The 13,786-nt window shown below is 42.8% G+C and overlaps 1 protein-coding gene across 3 annotated transcripts; it reads left to right on the plus strand.

Moving 5' to 3' along the window:
• Positions 1–3,267: 3,267 nt before the first annotated feature.
• Positions 3,268–9,646, plus strand: LOC117838629 (peroxisome biogenesis protein 2). Of its 3 annotated transcripts, none has more exons than XM_034718725.2 (8): positions 3,268–3,408; positions 3,770–3,883; positions 3,993–4,149; positions 5,890–6,026; positions 6,105–6,205; positions 6,665–6,782; positions 8,592–8,758; positions 9,298–9,646. In XM_034718725.2, exons 1-8 carry the CDS (start codon positions 3,295–3,297, stop codon positions 9,476–9,478), a joined length of 1,089 nt encoding a protein of 362 aa, XP_034574616.1. In that variant the 5' UTR covers positions 3,268–3,294; the 3' UTR covers positions 9,479–9,646. The 3 variants fall into 3 exon arrangements, with proteins under 3 accessions (XP_034574616.1, XP_034574618.1, XP_034574617.1); XM_034718727.2 differs by having other exon boundaries at positions 9,302–9,646; XM_034718726.2 differs by having other exon boundaries at positions 9,321–9,646.
• The last annotated feature ends 4,140 nt before the right edge of the window (positions 9,647–13,786 follow it).

Consider the following 13,786-nt stretch of genomic DNA (forward strand, 5'->3'; position numbering starts at 1 on the left):
TCAAATGCATAAGATTCACCCAAAGAGACAGGAACATCAAGCCTAGCAAGCAGTCTAACAAGTTGAGTACGGGCAACTATAGGACAGTACTCCCAATTACGAATACTACCATCAGGATTAAAAGAGATTTGTGACTGAGACATGCGAGTTTTCTCACGCCTTCTAGGGCATCTATCCCTATGGCGGGTAAGGTGACCAGTGCCACCACTAGAGTGCCCAGAGTACTCCTTAGAGCAATGGATGCATTTAGCTCCATACCTTACCTTCTTACCGTTCACCATTTTGAATATCTTCTTGAAATCAAGCCACACGGCTAAGGTAGAGGAGCGTGAGCGCTTACCGTTGGTCTCTTCCCCATCCCCGTCCACTTCTTGGTCATCGCAGGGCTTGAGGACGATGGGAGGTTGAGCCACACGGCCGAAGAGCTCCGTGGCATCCTCGCGCATGTCATCCTCGTCGTCATCTCCGGCCAACCCGCAAAGCCGCCTCTCTTGGTTCGACCCACCCTTAACCGTCTCGTCGCCGTCGGATCCGGCCATCGTCACACGCCCGCGCCCCGGTTCCTCAACGGCTACACAAAAACAAGAGTTAGGGTTAGGGATAAGGGATCGATTGAGCAAGGGTTAGGGTTAGGGTTAGGGTTTCCTACCTTGATAGCCGGAGCACCGGAGTCGCCAGCGACGTTGACGAAGCACAGATCCAGCGAGACCGACTACGGATCCGGCGAGTTCTAATACGGATCCGGCGAGATCGACGCATGGCCGAGACCTGGCGAGGCCGACACGGAGATGACGAGAAGGACGACGCGAAGCGAGATGCGAGATCAAGAATAGGTGATAGGAGTATACATGGCCGTGCCGTGTGCAAGTGCCGGCGGAGGCCGGAGGCCACCGGAGGGGGAGGAGAAGGGCAGAAGGGAGGGGATCCGGGGAGGGAGGCAGAGAGTCACTCTCGCAGCGGAGAGAGCTGAGAGCCAGAGAGAGAGAGAGGAGAGCGAGCGAAGAGAGAGAGAGAGGAGCGGCGCAAATGAGCTAGGGTTACGAATGGGGGGTGCGGGTGGCTGCGGCCTTGCTTATATACGCGCCCCCGCCAACGGTCGGATCCAACGGTCGGATGGAGCGGGGGAGGAGGATCCGACGGCTGATAACCGTTTGAGCCATGCCTTATGCGGGCCAGCCCATTAAACGTGCCGTGCCCGTGCTGGTACTACGGGCCGAATAGGTAGCCCAGACACGGCACTAACACCGTGCCGTGCCTAGCAGTAGCACGATGGCTCACGGACCGGGCCGTTGCCGGGCCGTGCTTCTTCGTGTTGTGCTCGAGCCGACCCGTCGTGTTAGTGCCAAAATGGAAATCTATAATGGGTGGGTTGGGGGTACCTCATCCTTGTTGGTAGCATTTGCATGTGGGGCAGTGCCCCCACTTGGTGCCCTTGTAGAGGGCCTGCCAATCAGCCTAGTAGTTTTGGCAGCATCTGCCATTTGCTTCTATTGACGGGGGGCATCAACAAAATCGTCGGTTGAATTTGTTTCCTGGGAGAGCCTACTGGCAGGGACCTTCCGCGCTGCAACCCGATGCCGTCTGGCTTGATGATTGCGAGCTTTCTCCATCAGGTGGTGGGTCGTCCAATGGTGGCTCGTTGTTGGAGCTGAAGTCGAATGTGGGTGCTCGAGCGGGATTTTGGACACCACCGGCTGCGGATGTACCTTCTCTCTCCGCTGCATTGGACACCGCGTCCGGATTCACATCTGAATGCTGCGTCTGAGTGAGGTCCATTCGAAACTCGCCGCCTTCGCTGTCCCTGATTGATATACCTTTGAAACCTTGAGGAAGATGACCACTATATTTCACCTTCTGCATTTATTGAAAACCCCCTATACAGAGATAAAAAAAAGACAGTAGTGAGACAGTTCGGTACTGAACACAAAAAACAGGTTACTAGGAAAAAGAGCAAATGCAATAAAACTACTGATAAGAAAAGAGCTACCATAGAATATAAAACCATTGAACCATGAATCTGAGGACTATAAACATATTCGGTACAGTATTCACTCACATTCAGTAATTAGCATCAATAGCAATAAAATCAGTAGAAAACTGAATAAAAAGTAGCCTTTTCATTGGCAATATTCTCATTCAGTAATTTAAAGGATCGTCTACCATGTACGAAGGGATAAACTATTGATAGTAAGCACTAATCATATGAGAAATTAGTGAGACATATAGTGAACACACGATGAAAATTACTAACATACAATAAATATCTGAAACCACTATGGAACCATTCAACTTAGAATTACTGAATGAAGGAAAAATATTGAGGCCAAACTACTGATATGCAGCTTTCTGCCGCTTAAATTACTGAATCAATACCTTTTGGACTAATGGAACCATTGAACTAATGGAAGGTAGAATATACTATAGAGATAATTGTAAAAAAAAAAAGAGACATATGAGTTCTACTGCTTGAGGGACAACAAATTGTAAAGACTGAACTAACAAAAAAGGCCAGGGGTGCTAATCAACAAAAACAAGTTACTGAAAACCGGAAAATGATCACATACCTACTGGGCTGGTATACATGTTCTAGTGAGCTAAACAAAATCAACTACATACTACAACCCTACTACCATCATACTGAACTACTGAACTGCATGCCACTTCTGTGAACTACTGAACTACCATCATACATATTGCTAATTCAACATACTGTGAACTGCATGATGCTACTGAACTACTGAAATACCATCAAACATATTGCTAATCAACATCACAGTGGGGAAAATTTGGGGGAAACAGGGAGAGGGAGGCGTGCGGGGCGGTGTGTGTAGGGGGCGGGGCTCACCACAATTTCGCGTTGCTGCTCACTTCACGACCGAATGATCAACATCCCGCCATCCCCCCTGAATTGAAGAAAAATCCAGCGAAAAATTTCAAACCCTAGCACATCCATCCCGTCGAGCGGCGGAGCCGACGCCAGCGCAATCCTTTCCCTCCGCTGGCACCGGACTGGCCCTGGAGCAGAGATATTTGGATCGACTTCGACATTTGCTGGTAAGCAACAACCTAGCTCACTTGGTCGGATTGTGCTTCCGGGAATCGATATAGTTCCGGTGGACCTTCCTTCTCTCGAACTCAAATGTCCCATTTTCTCCGTTCAATTACTCGAGGATTTGGCTAACCTAATCCATCCATGGTGCAGTCAGGCTCTTCTTCCTCAGCGCGCGAGGCGAATCCACCTGATGTGCGGGTGCAGCTTTACTTCCCACGAATCTGGGGTTTGACTGAACCCCTATGTCCCTCGTTGAGTCCGCCTCTGCTTCGGATGGGCCGCCGCCACAGGACGCATGGCACGCGGAGTTTCAGCGCCTCCTCCCGCTCTGGGAGTCGCTGCGCGATTCATCCAAGGTACAGATGCTCCCGTTTCCCCTGTATGGCGCTTGAAATGCTACATGATTTCTCATTGTATGAGAATCGAAATGCCACGAAAGCATATAAAGTTGCTAATTTTGCTGTTCTGGGTTATGGTTTTGCCTATGAAGTACAGATGAAATTTTGTGATAATCTGGAGCTCTGAAAAGCATATTTATTAATTGCAATGGTTTTTGTTTTTTCTGATGTAGATGTTGGTTCCTAGTTATTTTTTATTAATAGAATGCTCAGTGGCTCTTAAATAAAAGAGAAGTTTTGTGATCTGTCTGTCAGAATGGGCATGATGATTGCAGGCATAGAGGGTTGATGTTGGATGAAACCTCTTTTTCTCGTGCAGGTCATTATCCCAAATTCAATATCTAGGGTGAACCAGTTTGATGCTGCAAGGCTAGATGTCGAGATGTCCGCGATGTTGAAAGAGCAGCTAGTCAAAGTGTTCTCTTTGATGAAGGTGCTTCGTTTACTAACTCCGGTGATTTGGGTGCTCTTTGCAGCTTGCATAGAACCTAAATGCACTGCTAGTTGTTGCTTTCAGTTTTCATGCTTTTTCTTCATATCAGCCAGGACTCTTATTCCAATATGAGCCTGAACTCGATGCTTTCCTCGAATTCCTCATCTGGAGGTTCTCGATTTGGGTTGACAAGCCAACCCCAGGCAATGCACTGATGAACCTAAGATATAGAGATGAGCGGTTAGTGCCCATCACTGGAAAAGAAGGTATTTTTCTGTTAAGTTTGTGTCAACTGCTGCCATTTTTTTTGTATGGTATGCACTTCATGGCTCTTTATTTTACTAATCACGCTGGTTACAGCTAATCAAGTGTAGATGGTTGTGCAACTATATGCAAAACAACATGCATGCTATGCCTCCTGGAGTAAGATAGATTGTTTTGCACAATTCCTTTAAATCAGAATACACTTTGCTTGCATACTGTGGTTGAGGCAACTACAGTATATTAAATTGAAGTTGGCTGATCCTACATTCCTACCTCTTGTACGTCTAACTTTGCATAGAGGCTGCATCTGCAATATGCTCATTGCCTGTCCTTTTACCAAATAAAAGATTTAGTCTCTTTGCAAAAAAAAAGGAAAAAAAAGGGCGTACCCAGTGTGAAAGCTCCCACACAAGGTGGGGCCTGGGGAAGGGAATTCCTAGACAGCCTTACCCTTGCAAAATTCTTTTAAAATTCTGCAAAGAGGCTGGTTCGAACCCAGGACCTCCGGGCCACAAGTGGAGAGTTTTACCACTGTGCCAGGTCCGCAAAAAAAAATGGAAAAAAAACCGGAAAAACAACCACAAGAAGAAAGATTTAGTCTGCAAATACATGGTGGTCTTTTAGCAATTTATTCAAAGTCTCCAAGGTCTCACTTGAGATGCTATGTTCTTGAATTACCATAGACTAAAAGCACAAAAAGCGTGTTTGGTTATTTTAGTACGTTTTCATTATGAATTTCGTGCCCTACTGAGTAGAATACCTAATAAAAATACACAGTGGAGTGGTTCAATTATGATAATCTCGTATGGAGGGACCCCCAAATAACTTCTAGATATTTTGGTTATTTTTTAGCTGTTTTTCTCTGAGCAGTGTTGATGAAGGATATTTTCTTGATTATATGAGGGAAAATAGGGAAATATTAACTATTTGGATGACATAATATGTCAAAAATATAATCTAATTTATCAAACAGTGTGCTAGATCTATGATTCTATGCGGGCTAATGGCGGACATTGCTACGAGGCATAACATGCATATTGTTGCATAATTGGGACATTCGCGTATATCTCATAATCTGTTAGTTTGTTGAGACTTATGATTAGTTGCATATCTTTAGTATTTTCTTGTTTATAGATAAGTTCCTTATTGGTCTTCTAACATCTAGAAATGGATAGGACTATCATCCTTTATGTTTACACAATGAGAGTGACTTACCATCGGCCTTTGCCTTGTCTAAAGCCTTCATCTATGCTCATCCTCTCCTGTTCTAGTGTATCGTCCCCTCAGGAGTCAATATGCGCCCTTCTGGCCCATTCTGCATGGTTTTAACCATTCAGAAACTCATTCAATCATATTTACATGAACACATCAAAATTACACCTTGGTTGGAGCTTCTTCTTTTTTTACACTGTGCATGCTATTGATGATCTCATTTTCTCTACACGAACCAAAGTTGAAGTTAAGCTCTGCAAACAAACTGAACCGCACCAAGGTTATCTGAAATAGCAAATCTAGTTCCAACTAAATGACTATTCAGAGCCTCGATATGAAAGTGAATACGCTCAGTTTCTTGCATGTCTTGTTCAATCCCAAATATGTCTTTGTCTTAGCCAAGTTTAGCTCATTGGTAACAGTCCTAGGAGTCTGTTTTTCCATACTGATTTGTTTTGTTTGAGGAACTGCTAGTGATATGTAGATGAATATTTCTGAGCAACATCTGATGGATTCTTTGTGCTTTTCAGTAAGAACAGGTTTGGAAGGACCTGGGCTTTCTGTTTCTCAAAAGATCTTTTATTGTATTAGCTTTGTTGGTGGCCAATATATATGGTCGCGATTGCAGTCCTTTTCTGCTTTCCGTCGATGGGGTGATTTGGAACAGGTGACCCTGATACCTTCTTTTGAAAATTTACAATTCCTTTTCACTCTTATAAGTTAAAGTATCTATTTCATGTTGTAGAGACCACTAGCACGCCGTGCCTGGGGCTTAGTGCAGAATGCTGAAGGATTGTACCAAGCTGCTTCATTCTTCAACCTATTATTGTTCCTTTATGGTGGAAGGTATCTTGTGCCTGCTTAATTATGGGAATGTCTTCATGCATGCAGAAATTATTCATGCTTAACAGGGTCCGAACCTGGGATCGGACCAGTTCTGTGATTCGTTCCTTTCTTCTTTTTCTTCTCCTTCTTCTTAATAATGATGGGCGGCTCTCCTGCCATTTCATGAGGAAAAAAAAGGATTAACAGGCCCTAGCAGGTGGCACCTAGTTTGGCATTGCTAACCATCTATTTAGAGATTGAACATAGTCAATGTGTACAGCATGTACTGTCCACTGTGATAAGAAATTGGCTAATAGCTGCGGAATATTGTGTTTGAATGAACTAGATCAGCATGCCTTGTGAGAAAAGGGAAAGCTATTGTTTTTTTTTAAGAAGATTTATTGTCCTGTTCATCTGTCAATTGTTATGAAGTTCATATGACACACACCTATTTTGAGCCTTGCATATGTGTTTTTGAAGGTACAAAACTATCGTAGAAAGAATTCTGAAAGCAAGACTTGTTTATGGGAGCCCCAACATGAATAGAGCTGTTAGCTTTGAGTACATGAATCGGCAGCTGGTTTGGAACGAGTTTTCGGTAAATATCTTTCTTGCAGCACTGTTGTTATCTCACAATCAGTTAGTAATATTAAAACTTGCTAGTTTATGCAGTTATCCATTTTACAGTTTGATCTAGGCTTTTGATTGGATATATACTGATGTATGTAATGAAAAGTCTAGCCAATGTGGATCACATGCATTCTTGATGGATCAGAACACCTACCAGTTTTCTGAATAATTAGTTGTATTATATCCTCCACTATTTGACATTGTAGGCTGCATATTTTGTGCACTCCCGATACTAGGATGCAAATCTGGGAGGTTGAGGGTACCTTAACCACATATGTTTCAATTCAAGATGAAAAAGCATCTCTATCACAATTCCATGGAATAATACTTTTACCAATTCGAACACGTTGCCTTGTTATCACTGTTCAAATGTGGTTTGCATGACAGTGGTGGCGTAAAAAACTGTTTGTCCTGTAATGAAATCCTTGTAGGTGTAGTTACATATACTCAGGACTATCTAGTTAGGCACTTTCTAATGGATTGGTAATGTGGTCCTTAATGTAGAGTAAACAGGGATGCTGTGCAGATTTCTTTAGTTGTTTCTGAGATTTCCCATAAAAACATTGGTGGGATTTTGTGCCATGGCGGCAGGCTGGCTGGCCATGTGGCCCAAGGAGTACTATAGCAGCAGCAAGAGTTCATCTAGTGTCCAGTATTTTGTTAGGATCTCTCTCTGGCTAGTTTTCAAGTTAGGTTAGAATGTTATCTCTATACTAATTGTTAGTCAAGTCAAGTTAGTAGATTTCATCTATTAGGGGCAGCTATATGTGCCTGCTGATCTCATCTATTTGGAATGAAGAAAAGAATTATCAGGAGATTTCATCTGCTAGGGTCAGCTATATATGCCTGCTGACATCATTTTTTTGAACAAAGCAAATAATTATCAAGAGAGATCCTCATCGTCACACTCCCAAACTCCCGAGAAGTCTTTTTTACTTAACTCTAGGACTTCTACGCTGGGCCTTGAGTTTGGGCGTAGCTGTCTCCAGCGTGCCCGATCTCAAGTGTTTGGGTCGAGTCTGTTCCCCTCGCACACTCAGTCCCTATTGTTCTACACAGCCTCTAGTCCTGGCCATATAACATTTTGGTACAATTGAAATCCTGTATTGTTTATGTAGATAAAGTTTTACTCAAATATGCATCAGAATGCTTGGACAGCAGTGAGTTCTCTAATTTGCAAGGTCATAGTTGCCTAACAGAATGTAAGTATATAAACATGGGCTGGTGGCTCCATTGCAATAAACTTGATGATATATTATTATAGGAACTGAAATGCAACAAAATGGGTAAAGGGGGCTTGACTGCACTAGATCACATTATTAATGGTTTCTAATGTGACATGTTCTATATATAGACTTGTGTTTTTCGAGCTATTTAGGTTCATGAAAGCAAAGTATCACTAGTAACTTTACTGCTGTTCGTTACATTCACCTCATTGCAATATGAAAAGATAAAAAAAAATCAATGAATTTATCTCTACTCTTCAAGCAGAAGTGTTATCGAGTCTGAAATTTGGACACGTATGCGAAAAACTAGACAAGTGTGGTATGATGAAGCAACCTCAAGCATGTTCTTACGAGCATTGCTGAATGCTGATATTTGTACTCTGGGGAGCTTTTATTGTCACATAAGAGTGTATTTTACCTGTGTTTAATTGGTGTTTTTGCCAGCATCTTGATATTCAGCGAGACTTTATATTGATGTACTGTAGACATTACAAAGTAGAATCCTGAACTTTGAGCGGTGCATGACAGCATGACACTGCTTAATTCTGCAGGAAATGTTGCTTTTGCTTCTTCCGCTCTTAAACTCATCCTCTGTAAAGAAGTTCCTTCTCCCCTTCTCCAAAGATAAGTCGGCAGGTTCTTTTGGTGATGAAGCAAATTGTCCTATATGTCGGTCCAGTCCTAGCATTCCTTTTATAGCTCTTCCATGTCAACACAGGTATGCTGCATGCTGCTTCTTACTGCTTTACGTTGGTCATATATTCCTTTGTGGTGTACTCCCTTCAGTGGGTTCCATCCTAACATTTTGCACAACAACGAAGCACGTTAGAAAAGGCACATTCTGATAGCTATTATTATATTAGTATTGCTGGGATGGTGTTTGTTTCTCTAGCTCGAAGTAGTAGATATAAGATCATTCAGAGAGAGAGAGAGAGAGAGAGAGAGAGAGAGAGAGAGATAAGGAAAAGCAGGTGCATATATCTTGTTATTGTGGAATGGTAATATCCTTACCAGGATTTCTTGACAACTGTAATAATCATATTTCAGTCTAATATCTATGTTTCTTCTAAGAAATCAAAGCGCCGAAAAGCCAAATTAAATAGTTTTGTATGAGTCGTACACATGCTAGGTGATTATGCAATATCTGACTTATATGTTTGTTTCCGACAAATCTGATTTCTGGAATGACTTAATGTCTTCCTTACCTATTATGCTATTGGTATTGTATCTAAATTCCTGTGCTGATGTTTGCCTTAGACAGGTTCTTTGTTTGTTTCCAGGTACTGCTATTATTGCCTACGCACGCGGTGTTCCGCTAGGAGTTCTTACAGATGTCCACGTTGTAACGAGGTGGTTGTTGCAATTCAAAGACAAGGATCAGTTTAGTTTACTTAGTCGGGTTCAACAATTCTTGCCCACGTACAGACTAGCTCTTTGATCTTCATACTTATAAGTTTCGAAGCCCCCATTTAGGATTCGCATCATGACATTGTACATGTAATGGCCCAAGCATGGGCAATTTTAATGCCATGAATTGCTGGTTGTATATTGAATATTACGTTCAGTTTGTATTTTATTGAGTAAACTCTGCACGCATTGTAGCCAATAGACTTCCGCCAAGGCACATATGTCTCTCTTTGGGTAAAGTAATTGTTGTATTCTTATGAAAATAATTTAGTGTTAATAGCCTGGTATTTTGAAAAAGCAAAAAGAAAATTAACTTTTAGACTGTAAGCTACATATCGTTCCTATTTTTCTGTTTTGCGAATGTGCAGTTGTCCCTCAGTACTCCGATTACAAATATAAGAGGATTTATATTTGCCCTAAGTTAAACGTTCTTAGTTTTGATCACCAATATGTATACTCTCATATCGACAAGTTAAGGTTGACCGTTGATGTCATAAGATACACTTTCGTAGTATGTAGCTCGTTTGATTTAAGATGATTTTTGTAGATTTATTTACAGTCAAAGTAAAACATTCGAAAGTGAGAGCAAGATTTGCGAATACTGAATATTACCTTTGTGTTTAAATATATTCAAACGATCCAAACAGAGCAAAACAAGCACAACAACGTACGGAGGAGCTGATGCTGATTCGTAAACGACTATTGTGTTTTCTTCCTTCTGGGTCATCCAAGCCATGAGTATGAAGCAAGACTGCAAGAGATCTCTTATGTCCTCAAATCCTTGGAAACGTGCTGCAAAAAAGAACTTAATCACCAGGAGATTTGTCCCTTAGATTTGTTTGTGAAGGAAGTCAGGAGTTGGGTAGAGATGATTGAGGAACAAGGTCCATATATATATATACGCAAAGATGGATCTACACTTCTTTGGGAAATGCTCATTCACAAAATCATTCTCCATATCATGCCTCAAAGAGCATTCGAAGCTCCACTGTCTTTAGCACAATATTTTGAGTCTTGTTGTCTTACCATTTCACCGTGAATGCATATTGAAACTGATCAGTATGGCATGAATATGATGACTATCGAATGTTATACATGGAGTGTATGACAAAGGCAAGAGTCTGGAAGTAATTTGTTCTATTTATCATATAGGCGTTAGTAGCTTTGATTTGCATTATCCATAGAATACTTTATATGTGTTGAAATTGAAACAATCGTGCAACTTATTTTCTTTAAGCATACCCATTATGTATTTCTCTATTTACTCTACTTGTTGACACAATTAAAATTTAATTTTATACTCCCCCTCAAAAGGAAATTCAAAGTGTTCAAGGTACAAAAAATTCACCACAAAAGAGGAAAAATATTTAAAAGGAAGGTAAAATGTTGCATAGAAGCTTATCTTGTTATCGATAATTTCATTTTTCCATCACAGATGTTAGTTTCTTGCATGCTCGAATTTGAACAGACTACACCAGCCCATATATGCTACATTCTTTTTTTGTTTTTGAATTTTTTCTTAGTGAATTAGAAACTAAAGCAAAAGTCTGTTTGTGCTATTTGGCATAAGAATTAAAGAAACCTGCAGAAAGATTCAATAGTTTCCACATTTAAGCTGTAAAAACTTTAGAATCATTTGAAAGTATGCCACTGGAACACATTTTTGTAGAAAGACTCTTGATTTTTTAGATTTTCAACTCATACTCAATTTTAGTAGTTTTCACGTTTAAGCCCTTCAAACTTTATAATTCTTTACAGTTATGTTTTAGCACTATTTTTATTGACTTCTGCGCTCAAGCGATCGTAGCAATATGTATAGTTTAGCATGCCTTGTTTTTCCTGTATATGATGACCAGTGTACTGTTATTATCTTTTTGTTTTCTTGCTTGTATGCATGGTTACCTTAGATGCTTGTGATCAGTAGGAGAGTAATATGTGAACTTTCAAGAACAAAACTTCAAAGACTTCGAGCATGTAGTTTGAGGCAGACAAGTGACCTTGACCACTTTGCCCTATGAATGTTTAATCACTTTTTGCATGTTGTGTCTTGGTAGAATGCAGTTGAGTTGTAACTATCTTTGTATCTAAAAACTCTCTTGTTAAAATAAAAAGATAGAGATGTAATCAGTAGTTAAGAAGAACAAAATATATTAAGTCAAAATTCTATGTGTCTACCAAACAAACCATGGATATTACTCTGCTATAACAAAAAATGCGTAAGGAAATTGCAGACACATATTTTGAAGTTGCTAGTTTTCCTAATCATATTAAACTCACGTCTTTGACAAATACAAACATGCATATATATGATGGTTAATCCAATCCACAAAGCTCTAATTAATAACCATCCACAAAAGTTCCTAGCTCGATGAGATTTCTGCTACTAGTTCCAAGGCGAACCCTAGAACTGCTACCATTAACACCATGCTAGTCAAGTTTATGATCCAAAAGTAAGCTAAGATCTTGATGGAATACTTATTAGCCATCATGTGGCTATTTCTTCTGAAACCCTCCTTGAAAGATGGCGCCGTTGCTGCTGCAGCTACTACCAGGCAGCCCTGCCAAGTCATTCCCCTCCTGGAATGCAGCAGCATCCATGGGACCGGGATTATTGTTCATCCTGCTCACGGGCGCCCACACACCGGCGGGCATGCGGTGCTCAAGCTGGTAGCCGGTACCAGCATGTCCGGCAGCAAAGTCTGCTTGTCCAGCAGCAACATAATCGTCGACGTACACTCCACCTCCAGTGGCATCAAAACCTAGCATAAAATCATCATAAAACCCGGCCGCGGTGGCGCTCCCATTGGCGAAGTTCGTGAAAAAAGTGGGGAAGTCCATGGTGCCAGTCATTCCCAGGTCATGTGGTGCTATCAGCGTTGTCGTCGCCGGCGGCATCTGAAAGGTGTAGCTCGGCAGCGGCATCTGATGATAGGCAAGGCATGGCGGTTGGAGGGGCACTGGCTGTGGCAGTGGCATCATGTCATGAGGAGGGTAGTCGTACTGCGTTACCATGGAGCCGGCGTCCGGCATGGCGAACGCGAGGTCGAAGGAGCTGTACTCCGCCAGCGGCAGCGGCATGGGCACGGCGTGCGGCGCGGTGACCATCGCGGTCGCCGCCGGCAGCACGTCGCCGCCATCGTCGTCGAGGTGGCCGCCGAGCGCGACGATCCGCTGCTGCGCCTTCCGCAGCGTCTCGTCCAGCGCGACGAGGAGGGTGCCGAGGTCGGCGGTGGAGAGGTCGGCGAGGCGGCAGTCCTGCAGGCTGAGCATGTCCGGGCCGCACTGCTCGATCTTGAGGAGCTTGCGCTGCTGCTTCGCCAGTTCCTCCTGGTAGTACGTGGCGGCGTTGAAGCTGTGCCTGATCTTGTCCGCGGGCGTCTCGCGGTACTTCTCGATCAGCTTCAGCACGTCCTCGCGGTTGGCCGGCCACGTCGTGGCTGCTGCAGCGCCCCCGCCGCCGCCGTCTTGCCCGGAGCCGGCGGGCTTGGGGTCGAAGCAGACGAGGAGGGCCTCGACGCCGCAGAGGGTGGCGAGCTGCGAGGTCTTCTGGACGAGGCCGTCGCGCCGGTTCTTGTAAGTCGCCCTGCGCTTCTTGGGGTTCTCGATCAGCTTCATTCCAAGCTTCCCTCGAGGCATCGTCGTCGTTTGTTCTAGATCTCTACAAAGAATTGATTGTTGAAGGACAAAATCAAAATTTCATTGGGTTCATGCGTGGTTGCAATATATAGAAATTAAAGGTGAATGGTGTAATTAAGGAACTGGATATCTTCGTGATTATATTAAATCTCAAGCGAACCTTCTCTACAAGCAAATGCATTTATAGAAAGTGTTTTTATTCAATAAAGAAGATTTTTTTTTCTAAACATATAAGATGCTGATCGATGCATGCACCACCAATCAGATCAGACCGGGGCGTACCCAGTATGGGACGGTAGGACGAGTCTACACATGTACACCTCATCATTTTTGCGAAAGAACAAAAATCGATGTTAGCATGTAATTACATAGTCGGATTTAATACAAATAGCATACATCAGGGTTTCCAGTGTTCGATTTCGCACCACAGGAAGGGGAAGGGAACAGAAGGGCATACGTGTCTGATGCTTGTTGGCGGGCGAAGCGCCCGTCGCAGATCAGGCAAGGGTGGCCGCTCACCATGTCATCGTCGACTCGCTGCTAGCTAGGAAAGAAAGCTGTTCTGGGCCGGTAGGCAGCCGATCGATGGATCTTTTTTTTTACCATCGGTTCAATCAAATAGTTAAAATCTATTATTATCTATTATTAGTAGTATATACAGAAAAATACTAATTGGAGAAAATTTGGACCAAAGTTTAGTTCG

This window comes from Setaria viridis, chromosome 9 (assembly GCF_005286985.2).
Source record: "Setaria viridis chromosome 9, Setaria_viridis_v4.0, whole genome shotgun sequence".
Classification (NCBI taxonomy): Eukaryota; Viridiplantae; Streptophyta; class Magnoliopsida; order Poales; family Poaceae; genus Setaria; species Setaria viridis.